Consider the following 27,937-nt stretch of genomic DNA (forward strand, 5'->3'; position numbering starts at 1 on the left):
GCCCCGCCCCGGGTGACAGCAGCTCCAGGCGGGGACCACCCGGCAGCCCCCCCCCCCCGGGGCGGCGAGGCGAGGCCGGCGACCCCGGGGACCCCCCCCCCCCGGGCCCCACCTTCGGCAGCCGGCAGCGCGGGGGGTTACGAGGCCTGTGGCCGAGGCACCGGGAGGGCAGCGGTCGCCCCCGGCCGGGGTCGCGGCCAGACAGGCGCCCGGAGGCGATAACGGGGTTTGAACCACGAACCTGCTGCTAAAAATAACCAGCCCGTCAGCGGGAGCCAGCGGGGTCCAGTTCTGGCTTTGCTGGTTAGCGCCGGGGGCTGGGCAGCAGGACTCCTGGGTTCCCTCCCCGGCTCTGGGAGGGGAGTGGGGTCTAGTGATTAGAGCGGGGGGCTGGGAGCCAGGACTCCTGGGTCCTCTCCCCAGAAGAGAGCAGTGGAGTCTAGTGGTTAGAGCAGGCGGGAAACGCAGGAGCCAGGACTCCTGGGTTCTGGCCCCTGCTCAAGAACGGACTCATTAGATGACTAGGAACAAATCAGTCCTTGCTGGGCCCAGGGTCCCCCTCCCCTGGCTCGTGAGGGGTGCGGGTGGGTCGTACGGGTGAGGCTCAGACACGGCCGCAGAACGAGCGGCAGGACCGTGCCAGCCCCTTTCCCCCGGGCGCGAGCAGCTGGCCACGCTCCAGGCTCCTCCACTCAAACCCCAAACGCACCCAAGGGCTTTCAACCCCCCCCCCACCCCCAGGCCTGCGGCAGGCTCAGCACGCGGGCGCCAGGCACCCCACACCCAGCAGCTTCGCGGGCAGCTGACGCCTGAGACAAAAGCTAAGAGGGAACAGAAGCTTCCCCGGGGCTAACGGCCTCCCTCGGGGGCAGAGCAACACGGACACATCACGCGGCACCCGCTGCCGCTGGCACTGGGCTGGCGAGAGCCGCTTCGCCCCAGGCGCCGTGTCGGGAGACGACATGCCCGGGCGACGGGCACCAGGGACCGGCGCCGTACCCGGCCGGAGGGACACGGAGGGGAGGTCAGAGCTGGTGGTGGACGCGCTTTGGAGCTCTTCTGTGGGGCCCGTCCAGCGCGCCGGGAGGCTCCCAAGCGCCTCTCCCCCCAGCGGAAGTGGGTCCAATGAGCTGCCCCCCATCCCGGGCCCCCCGGCTGGCGGAGGAACGCCAGGCAGGCCGGGAGGGAGGCGGCGATGGGACAGGCCTGCGGGCGGAAGAGGGGGAGACGCGGGCGCGACAGCCTCCCACTAGGCATATGAAGGCGCGTCCGGCTCTCTGCCCACCCGCCCGCCCTCAAACAGGAAGGGGGGATGGCGGCTGTCGCTTCTCCCCGGGCTGAAGGTGGCCTGAACGGGGGGGGGGGGAGGGGCTGTTTGTTTCACGGTTCTTTCTGCCGTTTCCCGCCCGCTGCGGCGTGGGGAACATGCCGCACGGTTCTGCGCCGAGAACTTTCTCAGCCCAACGCGAAAAATCTTCCCTTCTCCCAGGTCCCTTGGAGCCGCTCCCGGCCGGCCCCGCCGCCACCCAAACCAAACCACCCCATCCCGGGGGTTCACCCGCTGAGCTGCAGAGGCCCCTGGCCTCCCGGCCACTTCCATCCCGGTATCCCCACGTTCTCCCGGCGCTCGGGCCTCTCCCCGCAAACACGGACGTGGGAGCAGCACAGGGAGGGGCCTTTAATGACCACAGCGCGGTTCTGCCGATTGCCAGCCCTGTCCTAGGGGTGAGCGAAGCGGGGGGCCCGGGCCGCCCAGGTCTCCGGCGACGCTGGGGTCGGAGGGGAGCGCGGCTTGCGCCAATCTCTTCCATCGGCGTCGGGAAAAGCCAGGGGCAGGGCAGCCGGGCGTCAGGGCAGCCGGGCGTCAGGCAGGGATCTCGCCAGCTCTCCTGGCCCCGCTGGGCTCCTCTCTCCCGTCCCTGCTCGTCTGGGCACCAGAAACCGGGGCCAGCCCCACCACCTCGCACCGGGGCAGCATCTCCTCCACCAAGATGCGGACCAGCCCCGGGACGGGCACCGAGGGCAGGTGCGAGAGCTCGAGGCGTCGCAGGTGCCTGGGGAGGGTGACGGGAAAAGGGATAAGAACGAAACGCAGAGCAACGAGCAGCCTTGTGGCCAGGGAAACGCTGCTCATAAAACTCCTCTGGGCCCCAGCCTGACTCAGCTGGAGAGGTTCCCCCCCAGAGCTGGGAGCCGAGCCAGACCCTCCTCCCACCCTCCTCTCGCCACGCCCCGCTGGCCCATAAGCCCCATCCTCCCCTCACAGGATGCTCAACGCGCGGGAGGAGAGATTCCAGGGCTGGATTTGTGTCTTTCGGCTCCTCACTCCCACGGGAGACGCAATGGGAATCAGCTCCACCGGGAGTCAGGCACCAGCGACCCTTTAAAAACCTGGCCCTGGCCCTGGCCCTTTGGCCTCAGGGGAAGGAGCGCTGTCTAGTGGTTAGAGCAAGGAGAAATGTGGCCCGGACACCTGGGTTCTATTCGCAGGTAGCAGACTCCAGCAACTCGCTACTCCCTGTCTGTGCCTCAGTTTCTCCGCCGGGCGGACGGGGAGATTGGAAAGTACTTTGATGTCCTGGGGCGAAGGGGACGGTGGGCGTCTGCAGGAGCACAGCTCCCGCCAGGAGAGGCCCCGTGGAAGTGAACCCAGCGCACAGGGCGCCTGTCGTGTCTTGGGTGGAAGAGGTGGCCACTGGTACAGTCCTTGGGGAGCCGGGGGGGGGAGGCGTCGTTTCCACACGGGTTAGGTGAGGACCAAGCGGGTTTCTCCGAGCCCCAGTAACGCTGCCTGGCCCACACGTTAGCTCCCACAGGGGCAGAACGCGCCTTTCTCCCCGGCCAGGGGCACCGGGGAGCAGCCCCCCACCATCACGGCACACGCCCGAGGGAGGCCCCTGCAGCCCTGCCAAGGAGGGAGAGAGGGGCCGGGATCTGCCCGCACCACACCCCGGCGATCCGCAGTGACTCAGCGGCTCCAGCGGGCCAGTGTTCCCGGAGACGCCCGCGGCCGAGCGCCGCCGGGGGATTTTACGTGAGTGCGACGCGACGGATCCCCCGGCTGGCGCAGCTGCACTGTCTGAGGGGCGGGGCAGGAATAACCCTCACGCTCCTGGGCTCTTCCCGAGCAGCTCAAAGCCCCTTCTGGCTAATTAGCCGGACCGCACAGCTCCCCCACAACGCCCTCCCTCACAGAGAGAGGGAAACTGAGGCACAGAGCGATAGCGCCCAGGAGTTCTGACTCTCCGCTGCTCTAACCACTAGACCTGGAGCCCAGAACAGAACCCAGGAGTCCTGGCTCCTCTAACCACTATGCCCCACTCCCTTCCTAGAGCTGAGGGTAGAACCCAGGCCTCCTTGCTCCCAGCACCCCCCTGCTCTAACCCCTAGCCCTCCCCTCCGTGCTAAAGCCAGCCTCCCGATTCCCCGCCCCACGCTTTGACCACTGCGCCGCGCTGCCCACTCACTCGAGCTGGTGGAGGCAAGCCAGCCCCCGCTCCGTGACCTGGGGGCACCCAGCCAGCGAGAGCTCCTCCAGGCTGTCCTTGAAGACATGCAGCCGGCTTAGGGTCCAGTCGTCAACGTGGGGGCAGCGGCTCAGGTCCAGGGATTGCAGCGCCGTCAGCTTCACTGCAGGTGCAGAAAGGGAAAGGAGGGTGGAGCCACAGCCCCCAAGCCCGGTGGCAGCCGGCCAGCCCCCCGCCCCCCAACCCCCACCACTGGCCCCAATCTCATTACCCGCCCAGAGCAAAAGCTTCCGAGGTGACCCCTGGAACTTGAATTTTGTCTCCTCCCACAGGAGGTGGCGCTTACCCACCTCCCTCTCGCCTGGCGCCCACCCCCCAGTGATGTCTGGCAACGGGAGACGCTCAGCCCCTCTGGAAACCCGCCCCCCTTTCTCTGTCGCCTGAACGTGCCTAGCAGCGAATAGCTCCAGTGGCCGGAGACGCGGCACTAGGCAGGGAGGGCTCTGAGCTACTACAGGGAATTCTTCCCCAGGTGTCTGGCTGGCGGGTCTCACCCACATGCTCCAGGTCTAACTGATCCCCAGATTTGGGGTCAGGAAGGAATCCACCACCACCAGGTCGGCTCGGCGGAGACCCTGGCGGGTTTTCCCTTCCTCAGCCAGAGTGGGTGAGGGCCTGTGGCCTGCAATGTGCAGGAGGTCAGACTAGATGCTCCCTTCTGGCCTTGGTATCTCTGAGCCCAGGTGAGGAAATGCCGGCCAAGGGTGGGAGAGGAGCTGGGGAATCGTAACTTGACACAACACAGGCCTCAAAGATCCATTTGGCTGCTACCAGCAACCTGAGAAATGATCTCTGCAAGCTGCAACGTGGCCCGATAGTCAACGTCCACGAGCAAAGGCCCCGATTCCTTCCCTCCGGTCAGAGGCTGGGTCTCCGCACTGGGCTCCAGGGGGCGGCACAGAGAGGCGTGAGCCGGGGGGCTGGGTTCTATCTGGCGCTGGGAGAACTCGGCTCTGATCAGCACCTGGCGCTGACGTCCATTTCCCCGACACGACGCTCAACACGCAGAGCGAGGCAACGGGCGAAAAGCGCCGCTTGAGCGTTCGATTTCAGGCGAGTGACTTCGCCCGGTTTGACACGTGATGCTGCCAATTTGTGATTTAATGGTTCTAAAGCGTTAACTTGAATCTCAGCATCTCCTGCCATTAAATAACCATCGTCTGACCCCCCCCCCTTGTCTGACCCCGCCCAGAGTTTCCCACAACAGTGAAGATTCACATCCATTAAAAAAAAAATAAAAAAAATTAAAAATGACTATCAACCTCCTCCATCAAAGTGATACAATAAAGCCCGAGTCCCGCCGAGCCGAGTGCCGTGAGACACGCACAGCGGCCATGGCCCCCCGGTGATGCAGAGCCAATGGCCTAGTCCTGCGCTACACTGAGTGACGCTCAGAGACGGTGCAAGTGATGCACCGAATTCCCCATCACCTTCCACCAGCCGCAGCCGGTGAAATGCCACCCCCTGCGCCGTTCTGCTGCGACTACACGAGGTGCGGAGTGACTGAGAATCCGGCCCGGCGGCCACGGGCGAGAACCAGAAACGATCCCGGGGCAGAGAAAATCCAACCGCCCCCCTGCAGCCAGAGACCAACCCAAACCTGGCTCCACTAAGCAGAGACACGCAGCGAGGTCAGGAACCAACCCTTGGGAATTAGGGGGCTGCGTCAGCTGAAGGAAAAGGGGCGGCCTCCTCCTGCCTCCTCTGTGTCTAGTGGCAGAGAAACCGATGAAAATAACTGCAGACAAAGGGTCAAACTCCTCCCGGTTCAAGCCTCGGCAAGTCGGCGCAGGGCTGGTTTGGGCCCAGCGTGCTGTGCGTTCCCTTCCAAGGGAACCAGCCCTTCTACCTCGAGACGGGAAACGGAGAGCCACTGACCCAAATCACTGGTGGCTTAGCACCACTGCAGCCGGCGGCCATTCTGCCCTGCGTCCGTAACAGCCACCGTTGCCCTGCCCTCTGGATGCTTTTAACTCCAAGTCCCCTGGCCAATGCTGGCCAAAACCACATCCGGTTTTGTCCCAGTCCCGGGTGGGCAAGGGGGCAAACCTCTCGTGAACAGGGCCGTCTGGCTGCCGGGAGGCCAGAGCTGCAGCGAGCTTTCCAGGTTTGCTGTGCTGTTTTTAACCCCTCAGCCTGAGCCCAAGTCAGCTGACCCAGGCTCTGAGATTCAGCACCATGGTGTGGACACACCCTGAGGGGCTCATGGAATCACAGGACTCCAGGCGCTGGGGCTTTAAGGACACCACCAAATCTCGCACTAAAATCCTGAGCTGGCAATGATGAGTCCTCAACAAGATCAGACCAAAGCGACAGCTAAACACCGGACAACAGATCTCTGTGTAACCTGAGATCTGGTCTCAACAGATGGCAGCTTTATGCCTTCGGATACATCTGATTATTTCAGACTAATGCAAACAGATGGATTAGGTTAATCAAATCATTGCCTGAGATAGCAGCTGCTTCCGACTGCCAGGAAACGGACACGCCATCCCTCCAGCCGTGCGTTACGAAGGATCTCACAGCGAGGAACACACCCTGCCAACACAGCCACCGGGAACTGCCCGTACGGCAAAAGCATCTGCAATTTACTAAAGGTAGCCCAAGCATCAGGGAACGGGCTACCCAGCCGCACACCAAGGCTCCCGTCCTGCCTTTGGCTCCACCACGGAGACGTCGGGACCAACACGCACCAGCCGCGGGATCGTGGCACCGGCCACTCACGGAAAAGATTGTTACAAGGTGAACACTGGGGGAGTCGGATTCTTAGACAAATGAGTCGGGGCTGGGATCGCTGGCACCCAAGTTGTAAGCGCAGGAGAATGCTAAGCCAGACGCAGCAGTGACCTCCCCGAAGTTCGAGAAGAGAAAAGGGGTTTTCTCCCCATCATGCTCTCTGGGGTTTAGGCCAGTGACTCCGGCAGGCAGGTTACAACCACTTCCCGTGGGAGACGATTTCTCAGCCTGACAAACACTCAGCGTGAGATTTTACCCAGATCCTCAGCCTCCACCTTCCTTGGCTCCCCCTTGTCCATTAAGAACACGATGTCGCCATTGCGAGCCCGGGGAGGAGCCCGCTGCATTACTGCCTCCGACGGGCTCCCAGCCAGGGAACGGTATCAAATATTAAAAGGCACAGGAAGCAGGAAGGCAAAGGCCAAAGTGGATTTCAACAGCCAAAGATGGTGCTGCTGAAATGGAGGAACAGATTGTAAGCGAGCACGTGATCAGCTGGCCTGACCTGCGTGCCACGGGCCACAAAACAGCAGAGCTTCTAAACACACACGTCACCTTGATTTCAAAACGTCCAGGGCTGGAGAATCCACCCCCGGGAAACTGCTCTAGTCAATTACCCTCCCTGTGAACAATCCACGCCTCAGTTCCAGTCTGAGTTCGTCCGGCTTCAACTTCCAGCCACGGGCCAGGTTCAACCTCCCTCAGCGAGACGGAAGAGCTGCTTCCCGCATAGATACGCACAGACTAACCTCAACACCTCGGAACCTTCTCGGTGTTCAGCTCGACGGGCCGAGCTCTGAGAGTCTGTCAGTCCAGGGCAGGTTTTCTAACCCTTTGATCGTTCTCCTGGCCCCTTCGGGGACCCCTCACCCCTTGATCAACCTCCTTCCTGACTCGTGGGCACCAGAACTGGACGCCGGGTCCCCGCGGCGGTCGCACCAGGGCCAGACACAGGGGGAAAATAACCTCTCTGCTCCGGCGGGAGATTCCCCGGTTTGTGCAGCCCAGACCAGCGTCAGGCTGGGCATCACGTCAGCGGATAAATAGATTGGTACGTCCCTGAGTCACCCAGCGTCAGCACGGTCCCCTGGGATTAGTTAGTAGGAAACCGGCCTGTCCTGTCACTTCCCTGACACACGGCAGCTGTCTGAACCCTACCGCACCAGCCTTAAAAACAAGAAGGGACGGACGGTCTCTGCCTCCAACTATCAAGCCGCTCCTCCCAATACAATCGACAAATTAGACCATACACTCTATGGGGCAGAGATCGTCTGTGTGTTTGTACAGCACCTAGCGCCATGGGGCCTTGGGCCGCAGCAGGGGCACCCAGGCGCTACTGTTATATAAATTAATACCGAGAGCACCCTGGGATTCCCAGAGGAGAGATGCATTTCCGCTGCTATTACAGTAAATGTCTAATCTTTTCTCAACTGTACTAATCTAGTTCTTCCAATGATAACCTGCGGAACTCACTGCTGCAGGGTAATTGTATGCGGCCTGAGAAGTGCTCACTCCACGGAGGACTCCTGGGGGCATTCAAGAGCTCTGGGACAAGGGAAATCAGCAAAACTTATCACCCCTGGCTTCATCCTTCGATCTCAAGGCTCTTTACAAAGGAGGTCGGGATCACGATTCCCATTTTACAGATGGGGAAATGGAGGCACAGAGGTGGGGACCACACAGCAGCAGAGCTGAGAACAGAACTCAGATCTCCTGAGTCCCAGTCCGGGGCTCTACCCACTAGCCCGCACTGCCTCCTCCATAAGAAAAGCCACTCTTGTGAGCCTGAGTGTTTCTGTGCCCCCAGCTGCACCAAAGATCCCCCAGACAAATGCGCTTTGTGGAGTCCATCGATTTCTCACCTAGGTTATCCACCCCATCGTAGTTCAACACGGAGCCCGCGAGGTCGATGGCCACCACGGGCACGTCTCGGAGCTGCAGGAAATCGAAGCTGAACTTCCCGCGCTGGTCCACACAGAACCAGGTCTCCTGGCCTTGAAACCTGGAAGGAGAAACGCCAGCGTTAGGAGAACTGAGGCACCGGGAACCGGGACTCTGCCAAGGGGCTTCCCAGGCCAGACCCACGTCCCCAGGGCTTGGCCGAGAGCATCAATACCTCACTCTTCCTCTGTGGGTCAGGACGAAGAAGGCGGCGGCAGCGTTGTCTCCGTAGAGGTCCTTGGTGTAGCGGTAGTACCTGGCAAGAGGGGCGGGGGGGAAGGATCACAACATTTTCCAACACAAAAATGGTGCATTTCAAGGACTATTATTATTATGGAACCTCTGAACTGGAGCCGGCCCCTGGTGTGCCCGGAGCTGTACACACGCAGCCCCTGCTGAAATATGCACCCGGAGCCTGTTCGTTTCAATCCGTGCGGGTCCAGGGCGTGTGAATGGATAAGAGGAGCATGGACGGGTTTTTTTGCTCTGCGTTCGTGCAGCGCCTGGCACAGTGGGGCCCCCGGTGCTACGGTAACAACAAACAATACGGTGTGGACTCAAATAACCGTCCCGAAGTTAAAAGCCGCTGGAGAACGAAGTCCAGCCGCCAGGGCAGCTTCTCTCCCACACACCATGCCAGGACCAGAGCAACCCTGAGACTTAATGAGTCTCGTGGGCTGCTAGGAACCGGACGGAGCCCCAGAAACCCCACCGACCGCGCCACCAGCTGGGAACAGCTACTAGCCCTTGGGTGCAGGCGACGCCAGCTGCAAAGGGCTCCACAGCTCACATGCAAGTCCCCTGTGCCATGGGTCTCGAACCCGGGCCCACAAGGGTCACAGATGCAGCCACTTTCCAACCGTCCCCCTGCCTGGCGGCCCGACCCAGCTCAGCTCCTGGTGCCTGACTTGTAGTTCCCGACCTCCAGTTTGTCTCCCGCCCCTGGTTCCCGACTCGTGATGGCAGATGCTGGCTCCGACTACTAGGTCGCACTGCCCATGACCCAGTCATAACAGCTGCGCCTTTGAGTTCGGAGCGCTCCTGAGGAGAAGTGCCCCAGAAGGGCTGCGTGTTCTTCTTTACAAGAGGGCCGGGCAGGAATGGTTTTCAGGCCCTGTGAGAATTTTCAAGATCTGGAAAATGTTTCTCATACAGAATCGAGACAAAAGAGCAAAATCTCCAACACTTGTGAGCAGACAAACCGAACAGAAACATGCGGCTGGGCTCGGTGGAAACGTTTTCTTACTTCAGAGCCATTTGGCTTCAATTTTGCTTCAATTTTGCCCTTTTTTACTTTTCTTTTAGTATCAATTAAGTTACATTCCCAGACCAAAAAGTTGCTTCCAAATGAAAAAAAATGAAACTTGCTGATTCAAAAGGGTTTTCCAGCATTTTTGTCCTGCTGGGAAATAAATCCAAAGTGACTCTCTCCTGTGAGCAGCTTCAGTTAAAAAAATTGGCATTTTTCACCCCCCCAAAATACCAAACAATTCCCACCTAGCTCCGCTCATCTCCCATGAGCGGTTGGTTCTGCCCGTCTCTCCATAGGCACCTGGCAATTCTTGGGGTCATAACCACCCCTTTTACAGTCACAGCTGCTCAGAAGTTTCTCTTTTCCAAAAGTCAGTTGCTGGATCAAGTTCTAGCCACCTCTCTCCATCCCCCGCCCCCTTCCTGGCTCGGGAAAACCGGAGGTGTGGGCTGTACGTACGCGTTCTTCCTTCGCAGGTTTTTGGAGGGAAGCTTCGCGCTCCAGTTGACGAGGTATTCAATGTCATAGTACCGGTTACAGAGCCGCTGAAGGATGCCGTCCTTTGGAGGGTCCGAGGAGGCGGCACTGCCGTACGGACGGCGGGCGAAGGCCCTGCATTGCCGGAGCTGCAAGACACACGGTTAATCACATGAACTCCCAGACAGTCAATCGGATTTCTAAGGCCGGGGGCTTGGGGGCTGGCAATGCAAACAGCAGAATACAAAGAGAATCCTCTGCTAACGGACGCAGCCCAATTCCTCCCATCCCCGGCTCCCAGAGGCTCTGCTGGCTCGAGGTTAAATGTGGCCTCTCTGTTCCTGAGGGGTCAGAGCCTCATGCTGACAGGTGGCGGCTGCACAGGAGACAGGGACACAACCTGTGTGATCACACAGCACTGACTGGAAACTGGATTTCACACCTCGGATGGCAGCTCACGGTGTCACACCGGCGGACAACTCAGCCACTGCTGAAACAGCTGGATTCCCCAGCCCGGGGGGGCACCTTGATACCTGCTTCTCGTTGACGATGCCTTTTACCTGGGTTGTGGGAGCCAGGACTCCTGGGTTCTAGCCCCTGCTCTGGGAGGGGAGTGTGTCTAGTGGTTAAAGCAGGGCTGGGACTAGGATTCAGGACTCCTGGGTTTCTTTCCCTGCTCTTCCAATTTGCCCTCTCCGTGCCTCAGTTTCCCCTGTGTATAAAGAGGATAATAATGAGTCTGGGGGTCAAGAAACCTCGGTCCTATCCCCAGCCGGATCACCAATTGCTGCCAAATCGTGAGCAAATCCCTTCCCCTGTCTGTGTCTGTTTCCCTACAAGGAGACGTTCACCTCACAGCTTCATTCACTAGCTGCAGAACCAGAAGTTACAGGTACAGGGTTTTTGCAGCTTGAAGCATCCGTCTGCAGGAGAGATGCGATTAAAGCAGCGCTCGCTACAGCAAAACACCTTCGACTCTCCTGCCGGAGATGCTTCGCGCAGCCACGGCTCAGAGCAGCTGGCCCAAGCCGGGAAACACCCGACCACACAGCAGCAGAGCGGCTCTGCCCCCCCGTGCATCTCCTGCGCTGCAGCCACAAATGGAGGGGCTAATGGGTCTGGTTTTGCAACGTCATTCGCAAAAAGAGGAGGCGGGGAACGGCCAGCAAAGAGCTTCAGCAAAGCCAGGCAGCCGGGAACCGGGCGAAGGGTGGGGAGAGCGGATTTCCCGGTGCTGAACACGGGACACCTGGTAAAATCTCTCGCATTCAGGCGAGGTCGACGGCAATCGCCAGAACGAGGCAGGACAAACGGTCAAATTAACGTCGAGTTCACTGAGCCCCCGTTAAAAAGAAATACTACGGAGCTGGAGTCTATTTACCTTAAAACATGGGGCGGGGTCACACACACACCCTACCCCCCCACACACAGGGGGAGGTCACACACACACCCTACCCCCCCCACACACAGGGGGAGGTGACACACACACACACACACACCTACCCCCCACACACACACAGGGGGGAGGTGACACACACACACACACACCTACCCCCCCCACAGGGAGAGGCGACACACACCCCTACCCCCCCCACACACACACAGGGAGGGGACACACACACACCCCTCCCCCCCACACACAGGAGGAGGTGTCACACACACACACACAGGGGGAGGTGACACACACACCCCTACTCCCGCACACACACACACACACAGGGGGAGGTGACACACACACACACACACACACACACAAGGAGAGGTCACACACACACCCCTACCCCCACACACACAGGGGGAGGTGACACACATACCCCTACCCTCCCCCACACACACACAGGAGGAGGTGTCACACACACACACTCCGGTACATCTCTCTCACCAACCGACCCTCCCCTCCCTGCCAGACGCTCTCCTTCCTCCTCGTCTGGCTGGGCCCCCGGACGGACCTGCCTCTCCTGGTACCTGGCAACACATGGGGGGGGGCCATGCAGGGTCTCACATCTCCCCCGTCCCCCTCCCCAGCTTGCTGCCGGGGTCACAGCACAGCGTGGGCACAGCACGGGACGGAAGGGACCGGGGGGGGGGGGAGAGGATGACCCGGCCCGTGTCTGGCAGAGCTTGTCCCTTGCTGCCCGCACAGCGTGGAAAGGCAGCTGGCACCCCCAGGCTGCTGCTAGCCACCCCCAGCCCCCAGCCGCCTCCTGTCCCCCGGCTACGGCGCGGGCAGGACGGGGTTAAGCCCTAGGAGCAGTGTGTCCCAGGAACCTGACTGCAGGGGGGCAGAGGTGGCTCAGCAGGGGAGGTGCCAGGGGACAGAGCAGCCCCACGGCGAGGGGGGAGGGGGAATAGGGGGCTAAGCCCCTGCCGGGGGAGCCTGCCGGGTGGGGATGTGAACAGGGTGGAAATCGCTCCCCCCCCCACTCCAGAGCCGAGCTGGGGGGCGGAGAGGCTGCCCCGTGCCCCAGCACTGTGGGGCTTTGGCACATGCAGGGCTCGGCCCCCCGGGCCGGAGGGTCCCACGCGCCGGCCCAGCCGGAGGCAGTGGGGGAAGGAAGGCGCCTGCCGGCCAGGCTGTCGATGAGCTGAGCGCTGCGACCAGGGGCTGGTTCTCCGCACGGCGCTGGGCGCGCGATGCGCCCGCTGGGGGGATACAGAGGAGCAGCAGTGGGGCTGGGGGGCCAAGGGGCAAAGCAGGGAGAGGACAGCGAGGGGGCCACAAAGGGCTGATGGGGGGGCAGCAGAGGCAACACGTAACCGGTTGCTGCCTGGTGCCTGCCGGGCTCACCAGCCGCTGCAGGCAGTGCCGGCCGGGCCTGCTAGCCGAGAGCCGGCACACAGCGGGGGCTGCGCTGACAGACCAGCGGGGGGAGCGCACGGTCCCACACGCTGCATCTTCGCCCCGTCACCAGCCTTGCACCCCCACCGTCGGCCACTACAGCCCCCACCCCCCCTCACCACTGGCGGGGGGGTGGATCCAGCGTTGCCAACTCTGATGGGTTTCTCAGAGTCTCGCGATCCGTGGTGCTTGTCTCAATGTCCCAACTCCCGCAGTCAGGAGAATCTCAGCTTTCGTTTTCAAAACCACCTGCAGCTCCAGCCCTCAGGGCTGCGGAGGAAAACTCTGGCCTGAGCATACCCCAGAGGCTCAAAAACCAGCCAGCAGGTGAATCAGAGGAACTCCAAACTCGGGATTTTAAATGCCCGGATTCTTAAGCCGATCTCCCGATCTCTGGGGTTTGCCTCGGGAGTTTTGAACTGCTTGAGGTTAGCGCTCCTGAGGCTCCCGCGTGGCTCGCGAATACCGAACGTCTTTCCTTTATTCCTTGCCATTTTCACCTCTCGGTTACGGTTTTACAGGTAACTGCAAAAGTTAACCAGGCTGCAAAGACTTCAGCCAAGAATCCACTTCTTCACCTGAGGACGTTAACGCCCCAAGCCCAGGGTGAGGTCTGCCATGGCTAACGCACCTTCACAGCACGACCGAGGCTCAGAGAGAGCTCAGCTCGCCCGCGCGCTCAGTCGCCACGTGCCGCTAATGTCACGCGGAGACCATCGAGCTGGAGCTTGGGGTCACTGCCGACCAGGGCGGAATCCAACCCTCTGACCCAGCCATGAAAAGCACCGGGGGGTTCCGGTCGCGCCGCAGCTCGGCCCAGAGAGATCTAGTGACATCGGCCGGGCAGCGCTCTCAGCTCCCTGCTGCCCCGGAGGGATTTCGAATGTCAAACCCAACTCCTCAAACCCTTCTCCCCGAGCCCACCCTGCCTCACCCAGCAGTGACGTGCAGCCCCCTGGGCTGGGAAACAGCCGCTGTTTCAAAGGGAACCTGGCAAGGTGATATCTAGGGGGGGGTCTTAAAAAGCCACTTTTATAAGCAACCCCAAGGGAGGCACTTTTAAACTAGGGTGACCAGATGTCCCGTTTTTAAAGGGACAGGCCCGGTTTTGGGGTCTCTCTCTTCTATAGGCTCCTATCACCCCCCCACCCCCGTCCCGGGTTTTCACACTTGCTGTCCGGTCCCCCGGTTTTAACCCAAGGTTGCGTCTGCGGGGCCCTCGGGCCAGTCCACGCCTCACGGCAACGCCCCCCGCCAGGAACAGCGGCTCTGCGCTGACACGGGCTAGAACCACGTGCCACTGACCCGGCCCAGCGGAGAGCGGGATAAACCCGGCACCGGGCACCGGGCACCGGCCCCCCCCGGGCCATGCGGAACCAGCCCCCCGCGGAGCCGGGCCCGGGGCTTGCGGCGCGCGCGGACCGGGGACTCGCTCCGAGGAGCCCCCCCCGGTGACCCATGGGCGGGGGGGGGCCGGGCACTGGGGACCCCGAGGGGGGCGGGGCGCGCGCGGACATTGCCCCCCCCCGCCACCTACCGCCCTGGACGCCGCCATCTTGAATCGGCCACGTGACTCTCGGCCCCGCCCGCTGAGCGGCCCGACCCTTCCCCCTCCGCTCAGCCCCGCCCCCTCATTTAGCCCCGCCCCTCAGCCCGCCTGTCTCCGCCCCCGTAGTGATCTGGGAGGCAGGACTCCTGGGTTCCTGCCCTGGCTGGAGGGGGACGGGGGGGGGGGCTGGGAGCCAGGACTCCTGGGTTCCTGCCCTGGCTGGAGGGGGACGGGGGGGGGGGGCTGGGAGCCAGGACTCCTGGGTTCCTGCCCTGGCTGGGGGGGGGGGGGGGATCCTGAGCACTATCTGCAGCTCTTACTCCTTGTGCGCCCCTGAGCCACTCACGTCCCTGCTCTGTGCCTCAGTTTCCCCCCCACCTGCCTGTGGGAATTGCTCCGTGCCATTGTCACGCAGCCCAGCTGCACCCGGCTGGTGGGTAACGGCCCCGCTGCCCAGATCTCAAACAGGGGGAGCCCCCCGGTGCCAGCCCACAGCTGGGCCCTCTGCCTCGCGGGGGGGAGGGCGTGTAGGGTGCAGTGGGCGACATGCAGCACAGCGCCAGGCCACCGCGCCTCCTTTTCCCCTCCGGGGTCCAGCAGGGGCCCCCGTGGCTGGACTCCAGCTCCCAGGGCCCTGCACGGGCAGGGGCCTGCGTCTCGCTCCTCTGAGCCGGGGGGCGTCCGAGCCGTCCCCTGCATGAGCCCCAGCAAAGCCGCTCGAAGCAGCCCCACCTGCGCTCTCCTGTAAGCACGTGGTGCGGCTCAGTGCCCCCTTCGGACAGCTTGGGGGTCCCAGGAGCATGCACTGGGGTTTCCTGCCCAGGGCGTGTGGCCTTTCCCCTGGGAATTTCTGCTGGGGTGATGGAGGGAGCCGCTGGCAGGGGCAAGCCGGTGGCCGCGTGCCAAAGGGCGTGGGGACGGGCTGCTTCGCCTGCGACCTTTGAGCCCACAGCTCCGCTGGATGCTTGGGAGCCTGGCACGGTTATTACCGTTGGCCGGGCAGCGCCCAGAGCCGCTCCCTGCACTGGCGGTCCAGGCTGGGCTCAGCAGCGCCGTGGGACAGAGGGGAAGGGAATCGGCGCTGCAGCTTTCCTGCTGGCTCGGTAGTGCCCTCCCGCTCGCTCGGTAAGGAGGGTCCCTTCAACTGCCCCGTCGTGCTGGGGAACGGCGCTCAAATCGCCAGCTTGTCCGTCCATCCCCTCCTCCCTCCCTTCCCACAATCAGTGGCGCAAGAGCCTTCTCCTTTGCAAGCCTCTACCCAAGGCAACAGACGCCTGGTTTCTCCCTCTAGCCACGGCCACGCTCCCCCCACCCGGGCCCTTCGCCGGCTCAACCCCCTCCCTGCAGCAGCCCCAGGGCTCTGCTCGTGTGAGAGACGTGCTAGGAAAGACTGGGGCCACCCACCTCAATTCTCGGCCGGAAGGAGGGGGTGGTCAGGAGGGATTAAAGGAGAAAAACTTTGGGGGGGGGGAAACTGAGTGTGGGGCGCGACCCCTGTGCAAAAAGCCTGGGGTGACAGCCATAGTCCACACCTGTGATAGGACCCTTCGGAGCATGACTCTGTTTCAGGGAGATTCTAACAGAGGTTCCCCCGTTTCCCGGACACCCCAGGCCAGCCTCAGGCACCCGATGGCCGGACGCCACTGGCTGGAGGAAGAGGGGTCTCTCTTCAAGGGGCTGCCCCCGCTGCCCAACGCGCTCCGCACCCCCCACACGCATGGCCCTCTGGCGGCAGGGGAGCGCCAGGAGGCGCTGGAGACAAGCGGCCAAAGGGACAGTGCTCCGGGCTCCGGCCTCCAGGCCGGGATCTCTTGGGTGCGGAAGGAGCTGGTGAGTTCAGACTGGTTTTTCAGAAGGGGTTCGGCGCTGGCGGGTGGGCCCTGGCGGTGGACTCCTAAGGGGGGAACTGGCGGCAGTAGAAGGCCGTTATCTTCTCTGCGGACCTGCACTAGAGGGGGATGGAGACACCCGCTTTGCCGGCAGGTTTCACCGCTAGCGATTGGCTCGACAGGAGCGGCCGCAATTCCCGGTCACGGAGGGGAGCAACATCTCGTGGTTACAGGCCCTCCCTTTCCTGTCAACGCCAGCAGCCCGGTCAGGCCAGGCCAGGCCTGGGCCAGGGGTCATGGGTAACTCCCACCGCCCCGTGGGAGCCACCAGCCATAACTCCCTCCCTCTCCTCCCATCCCCATCCCAGCTCAGCCTGCAGGTGACCGACCTGGCGCTTCTCCGGCACCTGGACTCCATCGCCCAGGAGATCCAGGACCTGCGGGACCTGCAGCTGGACATGGAAGAGTTCTTTGCCGAAGGGGAGCTGCTGGGACCAGCCGCCGCCTCCCACTGGCATCTCTGCCCCTTGAAGCTGAGCGGTGGGATGGAGGGGACGGCCTTATAAATGAAACGGGTGAAAGAGCTGATTGGCTGGATGAACTGTCAGTAGCCTAGACGCAGGGGAGGGACTTCCCTTCTCCGCAAAGGGTTCTGGGTAGGGAAGCCCTTTATATAACCCCTGCTGGGCCCGCCTGGGGAGTGGGCATTACCGGGCTGGCCAGGACCTGTAGGATGGACGATCCCGGGCCTGTTCTGCGCTATCTGGGGCACTTTGGACGGGGAAATGGAGGGATGGGATGAGACGGAGAAGGAGCCTGTCGTGTTCTTTGGTTTGGGGTTTTGTCCCCCCCCCACTTTAAAATAAAACGTGTTGGGCCTTTTCCTTTCTTCTTGCCGCAACTCCTCGGAACGGGGCCCCGCGGATTTGTTTGGAGGGTCTGGCGCCTGCGTTCTGCCCCCCCTGGTCCCGCCCCGGGAACCGAGTGGACGAGAGAGAATCGAACCTGCTACTTCCTGCATGGCGTTTCTGCCGTCGCCTTGCTCACGAGTCACGGGCAGCGAAGAGAAATCAATGGCGCTCACAGGGCATTGTCCTGCCATGTAAAGGGGGCAGAGGAGAGAGGGGTTTTTTCTGGTGGGGGGGGGGCGCATACTGTCTCTCCCTATGGGGAAGGGCACAGCCCCTTCCTCCTGGGGGGAGACCCGATTCTGGAATGAGCTCTGCCCTCCTGTTGCAGGGGGAGAGCCCCCGGTCCCCAGCTCCGCCGTTGCGCCCAGAGAGGTAGGTGCAGAAAGGGGCATTGGGGGGTGGCAATGGGAGAGGATGTCTCCATGAGAAACTGGGTGTGATTCTCAGTCACGCCTGGGCCCCTCTGCACCCCTCTTGCAGCATAGCGGGGCAGAAACAGCCTGAGAATCCCCACACGCATGGGGCTCCCCCAGCTGGGGTGGAGTTGGGGTGATGGTCCTGAACGCACCCCTCTCCCAGACCTGGCAGAGAGGGTGGACCTGCGGTGTGGCCGGAGCGCACTGCTCCGTGGCTATTCTCTGCCCCCCAGGGCCCACAGTGGCCAGAGTTCAAGTTAGAGCAGCCCCAAGGCTGCTGTAACTGATGCAGGGGCCAGAATATGGGGAGTGCAAAAGAGGTTTAGGAGCAGGCCCCACGCTGGTCCCCTGGTCCATACTGAAGCAGCAAGAACCTGCCCTGCGGGGTATCCCTAAGGGCTCCGCACACCCTGGTCCTGATCCTGGCGATTGGAGCCTCATCAGACAATATGATTTACACAATAGGACCCAGCAACAGGCTGATCCTGCTTCGTTCGCCTCAGTCGCTGCCACGAAGGAGCCGACGGCTTCACAGAAACGTCTAAAAAAAACATCTTTCATTGGATAAAGGAATGAAAGGACCCAAACCAATGCAGCAGGGGGATGAAGCTGTCCCCAGAAAATCCCCAGGGGTTTGGCTGGCCCCAGCGCAGCAGATTTCTCAGACCCCCCTTGGTTCCCCGGATCATGATTTGTTGTGTGTCGCGGCAGCAGCTGGGAGCCCCCATCGTGGAGCCGTTGCGCTGGTTGCTGGACGAATGCCGAGCAGAAAGCTGGCCCCTGCCCCGACGAGCTGGCAATCAAAGTAAATCTCTGCTGGAAGGAAGATCTCGCCGCGTCCCTCCGCGGGCGAAGTCCGCACAGCGTCAGAGGGCGAACGGCCTCACGCCCGGAGACTCAGGGGGCCGAAGGCGCCTTCCTTGCCAAGCTCAACCAGTCGCCAACGTGGTAGTCGATCCGCTGCAGAAGCAGGGAGGGGGACACGGAGCGAGCTGGAGGGACCCCGCCAGGATACGGAGATCCCACCCCATCCCTCGTGCTGCGTCCCAAAGGGCTGGATCCTCAGTCACGCTCAGGTGTGGGACCAGCCCACTGAGAACCCCCTCCCCTCCACGCAGGGACCGCCCCACCCCCCACCTGGCATAACGGCTCTGCACCCACTGGCGTAGGGGGCAGATCGGGGGCATGGCTGGAGCCCACTGGCTCTGGCTGTTCCCTGCCCCCATGGTCCTTCACGGGGTGGAGCGTGCGTTAGAGCAGCCCTGGGGCCGGGGGGAGTCACTGGAACGTAACGAGGTTCTGGGGTTCGAGTCTGGGTCGGTTCCGATTCCCGCCGGGCTCTTACCTGCCGGGCCGAGACGAGGGGCAGCGGGTCGGAGGACCTGGAGGGGTTCATGTTGGCACAGTGGGAGGTCCCGTTGATGAGGATGGCCAGCTCCGAGCGCGACTGGTTCTTCAGGACGCTCAGCGCATGCCAGGGGTCGATGTCGCCTGGGCGGGGGCCAGAGGAGAGGGTGCTTAGCTCCAGCGTGGCAGGGGGAGGCGATGCCAGGCCTGGCCCGCGGGTCCGATCTCGCGACCGCCCCCTCCCCAGCGGCCGCCCCCCCACCCGTACCATTCACAAAGAGGATCCTGCTGGCCTTGGGGTGGTCGGCCCCGTAGTATTCGTTGGTGAAGGTCACCGCCTCCCGCACGCGCTCGGGGCCGATGCCGAACACCTGGGAGCAGAGGCCGAGCTGGGCCGACAGCGTCAGGAGCCGGGAGAAGGGGCAGGTGGCGTCTTCGCAGGTCTGGTCTGGAGCAGGGGAGACGTCAGCACCACGGTTCTTTGGGGTGCCCCCCCGAGACAGACAAAGAAACGGGGCAATCGGGGGGAGAGGGTGCCCCCGGGCCGGGGGGAGCCGGGGCGAAGGGGAAAGGGGTTCCCTCGCGAGGCTGCGAGACGCAGCCGGGCCCCGCGGTCGCTCTGCGTCTCGACCTCCCCAGCCTGATGCCCCCAATCCCAGTCGCCCCGTCTTGGGGCAGGGACTGAGGGGGGCTTTAAGCCCCATTTGCTCTCCCCAGATTCTGCCCCGGCCCGTGGGGTGGGGGTAGAGGATGCCTGGAGGTGGGGGATCGCATGGGGGGCAGCAGGAGGGACCGACCCCCCCCCCCCCCCACGCAGCCAGCTTACAGTATCCGAACTCGGTGCAGGTCTGGAAGTACCACTGCCGCTCGCCCACGCCGCTGAGGGTCAGGTTGGCGCTGCGCAGCTCGGCCAGGGTGCGTTGGTGCGAGTTCTCCACGCAGGGCAGCGCCATGCTCTCCAGGAACCCCTGCCACGGGCGGCGACACACGGGGGAGTCAGCCAGGGCCACCCCCGCCCCTCGGAGGGACCCGTCTGGCTCCGTCGCCAGCGGCTCTGGCCCATGGGATCGACAGGAGGGGGTGCCCGCAGCACACTGGCGGGGGGGGGGGCAGGACCCCTCTGCTCGTAGCTGACTGGGGAGAAACTGGGCTCCCCCCTTCCTTTAGCCTCTCGGGACAGCTGTACCCCCCACCACGGTGCATCATGGGAGATGTAGTTCCAGTGCTTCATTCTTTATGGGCTAGGCTTCCCAGCTGGACTTCATCTCCCATGATGCACTGCAGCCACCATGTGCCCACCCCTCCCCCTGGCCACAGTGCATCATGGGAGATGTAGTTCTGGTGCATTGTTCTTTATTGGCTGGACTTCCCAGCTGAACTTCATTTCCCATGATGCACAGAGGCCACTGCCATGAGGCGCCACCTTCCTCCTCCCCCAGATTGTGGTGCATCATGGGAAATGTTGTTCCAGTGCCTCATGCCCTCCCTCTCCTCTATGGATCAGCCTTCCCAGCCAGGCCTCATCTCCCATGATGCACTGCAGCCACCATCTCTCTGCCACAAGGCTGGGGTGCATCATGGGAGATGTAGTCCAAGCAGGAAGCCTGGCCCACAGAGGAGAACAGGAGCTGGAGGCCACCTGAACTACGACCCGGCTCAGCAGTGACGGTCACTGGCCCCTGTGTGCAGCGAGCGCGCTGGGTCTCAGCCAGGCTGGATCCAGACCCCCCCCAGCCTTACGTTATTGACGGCGATGAGTCTCTGGTAGGGGGACCCCAAGCCCGTGTCGTTCATGATGCCGCACAGCTTGGCCACGGTGCCTCCCTGGGACCCCTCGTCGTTGTACTGCACGGCGCCCATGAAGATGTCGGCCAGGTTGCTGGCGAGCTCCCCGCGGTCGTCGGGCTCCGTCAGGGGCCCGCAGGAGCGGAAATCCTTCTGCAGCTCGGCCAGCCGCCCGGCGTGCAGCCTCTGGTCCACTGCGGAGAAGGCCTTGGCCACGGCCTCGCGGCACTGTGGGGGGAAAGGAGAGGCACTCGCCTGCCAGGGCGTTCGCGGCCGCGGGGGATTTTGCCTGGTGGGTTAGATGTGGGGACTGGGAGCCAGGACGCCTGGGTTCTCTCCCCAGGTCTGGGAGGGGAGTGGGGTCTAGTGGCTAGAGTGGGGAGGGACTGGGAGCCAGGACTCCTGGGTTCTCTCCCCGGCTCTGGGAGGGTACAGGGCCTAATTCTCCTCTCATTGACACTGGTGCCGGTCAGGAGCAGCTCCTCACATGCCAACGGAAGGACACTGGTGTGAACGGGCCCAGTGGGGCCGGGTGTCGACGCTGGGGGGCGGGGAGCCCTAGACCTCAGAGATGGGCCCCACACACCAGCTCTCTCGGAGCGTCCCACGCAATGCTGGTGGCGGGGAGGGGACGGGACACGCGAATCTCTGGGATTTCCCCCCGGAACCCGCCCCGAACCATTCACCCACCTGGGCAGAGCCCCCCACCACCGGGTCCGACAGACTCGCCGCCACCACCTGGAGGAAAGACAGACGCGCCGCGCGGGGTTAATGCAGCACCAAAAGGGTTAACTAGGAGTCACCGGGTCCCTCCCCTCGCCCCATGCCGGGGCCCTCCTGCGGACCCCCAGCTCCCTCTGCAAGAAGCTGCCCGAGAGCGACGGGAGCCTGGGGGTGCCCCCTGCAGCCCCCAGTCCCTTCCATGCCGGCGGAGCTCAGGGCAGGATTTCGGGGGGCAGCGCAGGCTGGGGAGCCCCAGAGACACCCCCCCCCCGGCTCCTGCTCCCCCAAGCCCTTCCCTGCCCAGATCCAAAGTCAGGACCCCACAGCGGGGCACAGCTGTCGGGGGCGAAGGGAGAGCTGCTCCGAGGACATTCCCCTCCCCCAGGCGAAAGGGGGGTAGGGAAGCTGCCCCCCCCCGCCCCGCGGGCGCTGCCCACTCACCTGGTTGTAGCCGGTGAAGTCCAGCTGGGCCTGCACCGGGGCAGAGGACGCGACGGCGGCGAAGACCAGGTGGGGGAACTAGGAGAGGAGAGAGAGGAGGGGGAGATGGAGAGAAACCAGCCCAGCCGTTGCTCCGTCTGCCTGGCAGGAAATCCACCCCCCTTCCCACAACCCCATAGGAGCAGGGGGGATGGGTGGGGGATGGGCTCCCCTGCAGTGAGGGGGTTCTGGGGTGGACCCCAGGGCTGGCTCAGTCCCCCCTGCTGAGTCCTCCCCCCTCAAACCCACTAGACCCCACATCCCTGCCACAGCTGGGAATAGAACCCAGGAGTCCTGGCTCCCAGACCCCTGTTCTGACCACTAGCCCCCACTCCCCTCCCAGAGCCAGGGAGAGAACCCAGGAGTCCTGGCTCCCAGCCCCCTGCTCTCACCGCTAGACCCCAGGCTAGCGCCGTCTGGCTCTGTGTCCCCCTCTAGTGGCTGGAGCGTGTACTGACTCTCATGGGCCGGGTGCCGGCTCTATGCCAGCGAAGCGGCACAGGTCTGTGCTTTCAGATCCCGAGGTCGTGGGTTCGATGCTGGCGAGGGGTCCAGCAGAGCCCCATGCACCAACAGCCCCCCGGTGCCCCCCAGGCCGGTACCTTGAGCCTGAACCAGGCGGCGAGGGAGCCGGGGTAGGAGCCCCCGAAGCAGATCCAGGTGTTGTTCCGTGTCAGGTTATACTTCTGGGTGACGAAGAGGTGGAAGGAGGCCAGGTCAGCCAGGCTGCAACGGGACCGAGGGGGAGATCCCGAGAGAAAAACCCACACTGGTGAGCTGAGCACAGAGCTGGGACCCCGGGGTTCCCCCAACCCCTGTGACTTGCTGTCAGACCCCTGGAGGGAGTCAGTGTAATCATCCCCATTTCACAGAGGGGAAACTGAGGCACAGAGTGGGGCCGTGACTTGCCTGAGGTCAGAGAGCAAGCCACTGGCACAGCCGGGATAGAACCCAGGCGTCCTGGCTCCCAGCCCCCCTCCCGCTCTAACCCACTAAGCCCCTCCCCTCCCCACCCTGAGCTGGGGATAGAACCCAGGAGTCCTGGCTCCCAGCCCCCCATCCGCTCTAACCCACTAAGCCCTGCCCCTCCCAGAGCTGGGGATAGAACCCAGGCGTCCTGGCTCCCAGCCCCGCCCCCCCCGGCTCTAACCATGTGGGCACCCCCCCCCGCCCTGCCCCGCCCGGGGACTCACGCCTGCTGGCTGGACAGGAACCGGAGGCTGGCGTCCCGCAGGCCGTCGGGGTTGATGCTGGCGCCGTAGAAGCGATGCTCCAGGGCCACGGCCAGCGCGCCGTATTTCCGAGCCAGCTCCATGTGGTGCCCTGGCACCAACGCCGGCGTTAGGGCACGGGAGCCTGGCAGGTGCTGAGCCCCTCCCTCCCCATCACCCCATTGTGGGCAGCGGGTCCTTCCCCACCCCACCGAGGCAGCTAGTCCCCAGCCTGGGGCCGGATGGGAGCCAGCGCCCCCTAGCAGGGTCAGGCCCCTGCCCCATTTCCTGCCCCCCTGAGCCAGCCAGATCGGGGCCAGCGCCCCCCAGAGGGGACAGGCCCCTGCCCCATTCCCTGCCCCCCTGAGCCAGCCAGATCAGGGCCAGCGCCCCTTAGAGGGGACAGGCCCCTGCCCCATTCCCTGCCCCCCTGAGCCAGCCAGTCCCTGCCCTGGCCCCACTTACCCGCCAGCACAGCGAACTGCGACAGGGAGCTCTCGCCCCCGATGTACAGGAAGACGGGCCCAGCCGGGCGGTGCCAGAACTCCTCATTGATCCAGAACCTCTGTGGGGGGAGAACAGGGGCCGGTGGGTGCGAGGCCGGGGGGGGCCCTGCCCGGGGGGCCCCAGCGGGTAGCGGGGTCAGTGCACGGGGCAGGTGCGTGCGTTTCACGTGGGTGCGCGCACGCCTGTGCACCTCTGGCTGGCGGCACCGCCCCTGGCAAGGCTGGGGGGATCCGGGCGGGTCGCCGGGCCGGGCCCCAGTCTCACCTGGTTAAAATCCCGCCCCTCCTGCCGATCGAAGTGGTCGAGGGGCTGGCGCAGGGCACCCTCGCTGGGGGCACGCCAGGGCGCCGGGCGCAGCAGCCGCCTCCGGGAGACCGTCTCCTGCATGGCCTGCACCTCGCGCGCCCGCAGCACCTGCTGCCTCAGCAGCCGGAAGTTGCGCCCTGGGGAGGCAAAGGGAGGCGGGGGTGGGGGGGCCGGTTCTGATCCAGCCCCCCAACCCCGGGCAGGGCGGACCCAGCACCGCTCCCCGGCTGGCGGGGAGTCGCTGGGCCTTGGCCCCCCTGGGTCAAAGGAGCAAAACCCATCGGCCAAGCTGGCATCGACCAGCCCTGAATGGGTTCGGGGCTCTGAGCCGCCCCCTAGAACGGAGTCTGTGCAGGGCTGGGGGAGGCGGGGGGGGGGGTCCGTGTGTGTGTTGGGGGGGATCTTTGCCCAGTCCCTCTCCTTGGGCACAGGCGAAGGGAATCTAGTCTCCAGGGGTCGCCGTCCGTCCGTCCGTCTGGCTAAAATTGCATTTGAAGAAGTGAAACCATTTTGCTCAGCAGAAGTGGGGGGGGGGGAGACAGGTCATGCCCCACTTCCTTTGGGTCACATGCAGCCCAGGCGAGAAACGCCCCCACCGCTGCTTCCAAGAAGCCAGGCTCAGCAGAAAGCTTCCCGCAACGCGCTGGCTACAGAACCCACTCTGCTTCGGAGCTGGAAACGGGACCCAGGAGTCCTGGCTCCCAGCCCCCCTGCTCTAACCGCTAGCTCCCACTCCCCTCCCAGAGCTGGAGAGAGAACCCAGGCGTCCTGGCCCCCAGCCCCCTGCTCTAAGCACTAGGCCTGGCTCTCTAGCAGGTTGTGATCTCGGCAGGGAGGGACAGGCCCGAACAGGAATCCAGGGTTTCCAAACTCTTGTCTCCAGGCTGCTAAACAATGGAGATCCGACCTGCCCCTCCCCGCACCACTTCACCTCGATTGGGTGTGAACGCCAGAGCCTAACTACTGGGACCATTAACCACTGAGCTCATCAGGGGCTGCTCCCCCTCCCCCTTCGCAGGGGCCCATTTCTCCCTGAAGGATCCCAACGCACTTTACAGACCCTGCATGCGCTCAATTCGCTTAGCTCGGCGCCAAAACGCAGCCACCTCTGGGGTGAGGCCCGGCGGCTGTTAACACCCCCCTCTGAGACAGAACGTGGCCCCTGTTTAAACAGGGATCCCTCACTCGGCACAGACATGCAGCCACCTCTGGAGGCTGGGGCGCAGCAGCTGTTTATACAGGGATGCCCCAGCACCGAGATGCAGCCACCTCTGGGGTGGAGCCCGGGGGTTGTTTATACAGAGACCCCTCGCCTGGTGCCGAGATGCAGCCACCTCTGGGGTGGAGCGCGGGGGTTGTTTATACAGAGACCCCTCGCCTGGTGCCGAGATGCAGCCACCTCTGGGGTGGAGCGTGGGGGTTGTTTATACAGAGACCCCTCGCCTGGTGCCGAGATGCAGCCACCTCTGGGGTGGAGCGTGGGGGTTGTTTATACAGAGACCCCTCGCCTGGTGCCGAGATGCAGCCACCTCTGGGGTGGAGCGCGGGGGTTGTTTATACAGAGACCCCTCGCCTGGTGCCGAGATGCAGCCACCTCTGGGGTGGAGCGCGGGGGTTGTTTATACAGAGACCCCTCGCCTGGTGCTGAGACGCAGCCACCTCTGGGGTGGAGCGTGGGGGTTGTTTATACAGAGACCCCTCGCCTGGTGCCGAGATGCAGCCACCTCTGGGGTGGGGCCCAGGGGGGCTGTTAAAGAGGAACCCCACAGGATGAATTTAGGGAAGCAGAACATTACCCTAAGCAGGCCACTGAGGTGACATCCCCCCCGTGCCGGAGCAGCCCTGACCCGGCTGTCCCATCCCATCCCACCGGGCAGACCTGCGGCCTGTACAGCGCCTAGCGCCGCGGTGCCCAGATCATCGCCCAGCTCACCTGCCTCGGCTCCGATCAGCAGCGACAGGAGCAAACCCAGGGCCCAGGGAACCGGCCGCCCCATCTTCAGCCCAACTCCCAGCAGCTTCCTGGCGGCCGAGCCTGAAAACTTCCTGCCGGGGACCGCGGGGAGGGGGGGCGCACAGCGCTGGCAGAGACCGGCTGCTCCCGTCCCCAGCTCGCCCCAGTCACTCACCCGCTTCTCCCCGGCCCCTGCCCCCGGCCTGGCCCCACAGCGAGTCACGGGGTGGGGCCGGGCAGGAGGGTGGGAACTTTCGCTTTGCCGGCTGAGATGATCGAAAAGCAGCGCCCGCCCCCTCCGGTGCAAGGGCCCGTCTGTCGGTGAGAGCCCCAGGGGACCCGGCCAAGCGCCGGTGTTTCGGGGGACCGAACCCCAGTCCACCCCCCTGCTCTAGGCACGAGACCCCCCTTCCCAAAACAGGGCCTAGAACCCAGGAGTCCTGGCGCCCGTTCCCCCCCCCCCCCCGATGTAACCACCAGACCCTGCCCAGAGCCAGGAGTTTCTTCAAATCTGGCCCAGGCCCAGGATTTCAGTGGATTTTACTGACGTGGGAAGTTTGTGGAATCTGAGGGTCACTCAGGACAAAGCAGCCAGAGGCTAAATTGCTTCCCAGACCCACTTTCTAAGGGCGCTGGGCTCATACCCTTAGCGGTGGCTTCGCTCTGAATTCCCAGAAAGCGCCCGCGGCTTGGGGCCGCCGGGCTGCGTTTCTCCTCCACGGAGCCCGAGTGGAAGTTGTAACGTCTCGGCAGAAATCAGCCCTGAGCCCTCCGAGCAGGGACTGGGGCGTTCAGAGGAAGCCGCACAATTAGGTACATCATGAATTGTCTTTAAATATTCACACTACTCAGTCGTTGGGTCTGAGTCACTAATCGCTCCGCTTCGTTACCAGCAAACACAGCCCGCGCCTGAGATTTTCCTGAGTTTTAACCGCACAGGAAGTTTGAGCAATGCGTGTTCGAGATCCTTAGCTCCTTCGGACTGCGCTGAGACGCACACGGAGGCTACGTTTCGTAAGGGGCCCGGTCGTAACCTGCAAACTGCTGCCCCGATTTATTTGTGAATTCTCCGAATACTCCAGCCGGCGCCAGAGAGGAACTGCTGGGTGCTGCAGGGGGACAGGAGGTACATGGAGCTTTCCACACACACCACAGAGGGCAGCTCCCTTCTGGAAGTGCCAACGGCTGGACATTAAAGCCGGACAAAATTCCACTTTGAAACAAGGCCCAGGGTTTACCGGGGGTGTGGTTACCATTGGAACAACTTACCGCGGCATTCGCCAGCTGGTGATTTCTTCAGACACTGTAGTCGGAGCGACACAAGGGCTGGGACTCAGCTCCGGGGTGACGGTGACGTTCTCTGGCCTGGACGGGAGCTCATGGACACGTCTGCCCTTAAATATGTTAAAATGCAAGGACCGAGCTGGAGGCTGGTGCTTCTTTCACATTTTCACTGGCCAGTCAACCCTGGCACCAGGTTTTACACAAACCCAGGGCGACCCGGAGCCGCTGGGACGGGCGCGGGGTCTCCATAGCCTCAAATACCAGCCTGAATGTCCAGCTTTCACCGGTGCGGTGGGCAGCTTTCCGGCCCACAGGCCTCGTTGCCAGAGCCAGGCCTCAGGAAGCAGCTCCCGGCGCTGGCAGCCGGCCTGCGAGACCTGCTCCACGCCCGCCCCGGGGGGCCCCGGTGCCAGGTTTATCCAGCTCTCTGCTGGGTTGTGTCAATGGCACGTGGTTCTAGTCCGTGTCACCGCAGAGCCGCTGTTCCTGGCTGGTTGTGTTGCCGTGAGGTGTGGACTGGCCCGAGGGCCCCGCAAACACAACCTTGGGTTAAAATTGCCTCCTTTGGAATCATGTATAAAAGTGGATTTTTAGGAATTCCCCTAATTTGGGGCCAAATTTCACCTTGACAGTTTCCCTTTGAAACAGCGGCTGTTTCCCAGCCCAGAGGGGGCTGCATGTCGTCGGTGGGTGACGTGCGTCCCCGGAACCGTTCTGGCAGCCTTTGCTGGGACGGGAAGGGTCGGTTTGAAACACGACTTGGGTTTATTTTACAGTCACTCCAGGGGGATTGGGAGTTGGGAGCGCCGGCCAGTAGATGTCACCAGATCTCTTCGGGCGAAGCCGCAGAACTATGGGGCGAG

At 63.3% G+C, this 27,937-nt stretch overlaps 2 protein-coding genes across 2 annotated transcripts; both read right to left on the reverse strand.

The window, feature by feature from the left end:
* Positions 1-1,662: 1,662 nt before the first annotated feature.
* On the reverse strand, positions 1,663-17,267 carry LOC123350377 (distal membrane-arm assembly complex protein 2-like). Its single transcript, XM_044988930.1, has 7 exons — positions 17,156-17,267; positions 16,540-16,709; positions 9,916-10,082; positions 8,380-8,460; positions 8,126-8,265; positions 3,468-3,630; positions 1,663-2,054 (listed from the first exon to the last, which is right to left on the reverse strand). Exons 1-7 carry the CDS (start codon positions 17,250-17,252, stop codon positions 1,865-1,867), a joined length of 1,008 nt encoding a protein of 335 aa, XP_044844865.1. The 5' UTR covers positions 17,253-17,267; the 3' UTR covers positions 1,663-1,864.
* Positions 17,268-18,011: 744 nt separating this feature from the next.
* LOC123350376 (thymus-specific serine protease-like) lies at positions 18,012-25,913 on the reverse strand. Its single transcript, XM_044988929.1, has 12 exons — positions 25,770-25,913; positions 23,795-23,973; positions 23,489-23,588; positions 23,006-23,135; positions 22,415-22,538; positions 21,774-21,851; positions 21,300-21,347; positions 20,565-20,837; positions 19,651-19,792; positions 19,093-19,272; positions 18,823-18,968; positions 18,012-18,437 (listed from the first exon to the last, which is right to left on the reverse strand). Exons 1-12 carry the CDS (start codon positions 25,831-25,833, stop codon positions 18,375-18,377), a joined length of 1,527 nt encoding a protein of 508 aa, XP_044844864.1. The 5' UTR covers positions 25,834-25,913; the 3' UTR covers positions 18,012-18,374.
* Between the last annotated feature and the right edge of the window lie 2,024 nt (positions 25,914-27,937).

This window comes from Mauremys mutica, chromosome 15, assembly GCF_020497125.1.
Source record: "Mauremys mutica isolate MM-2020 ecotype Southern chromosome 15, ASM2049712v1, whole genome shotgun sequence".
Taxonomy (NCBI): Eukaryota; Metazoa; Chordata; order Testudines; family Geoemydidae; genus Mauremys; species Mauremys mutica.

Bases quoted from the DNA above. Each gene is read 5' to 3' on its own strand.
- LOC123350377 (XM_044988930.1), bottom strand. From the start codon at position 17,252: ATGGCAGGACAATGCCCTGTGAGCGCCATTGATTTCTCTTCGCTGCCC. The intron at 16,710-17,155 runs GTTCGATTCTCT...TTCATTTATAAG, and splicing joins CGCCATGCAGGAAGTAGCAG to GCCGTCCCCTCCATCCCACC. The intron at 3,631-8,125 runs GTGAGAAATCGA...CTGCACCTGCAG, and splicing joins CGATGGGGTGGATAACCTAG to TGAAGCTGACGGCGCTGCAA.
- LOC123350376 (XM_044988929.1), bottom strand. From the start codon at position 25,833: ATGGGGCGGCCGGTTCCCTGGGCCCTGGGTTTGCTCCTGTCGCTGCTG. The intron at 23,136-23,488 runs GTAAGTGGGGCC...CGTTGGTGCCAG, and splicing joins GCAGTTCGCTGTGCTGGCGG to GGCACCACATGGAGCTGGCT. The intron at 21,348-21,773 runs GTGAGTGGGCAG...TCTTTCCTCCAG, and splicing joins ACTTCACCGGCTACAACCAG to GTGGTGGCGGCGAGTCTGTC.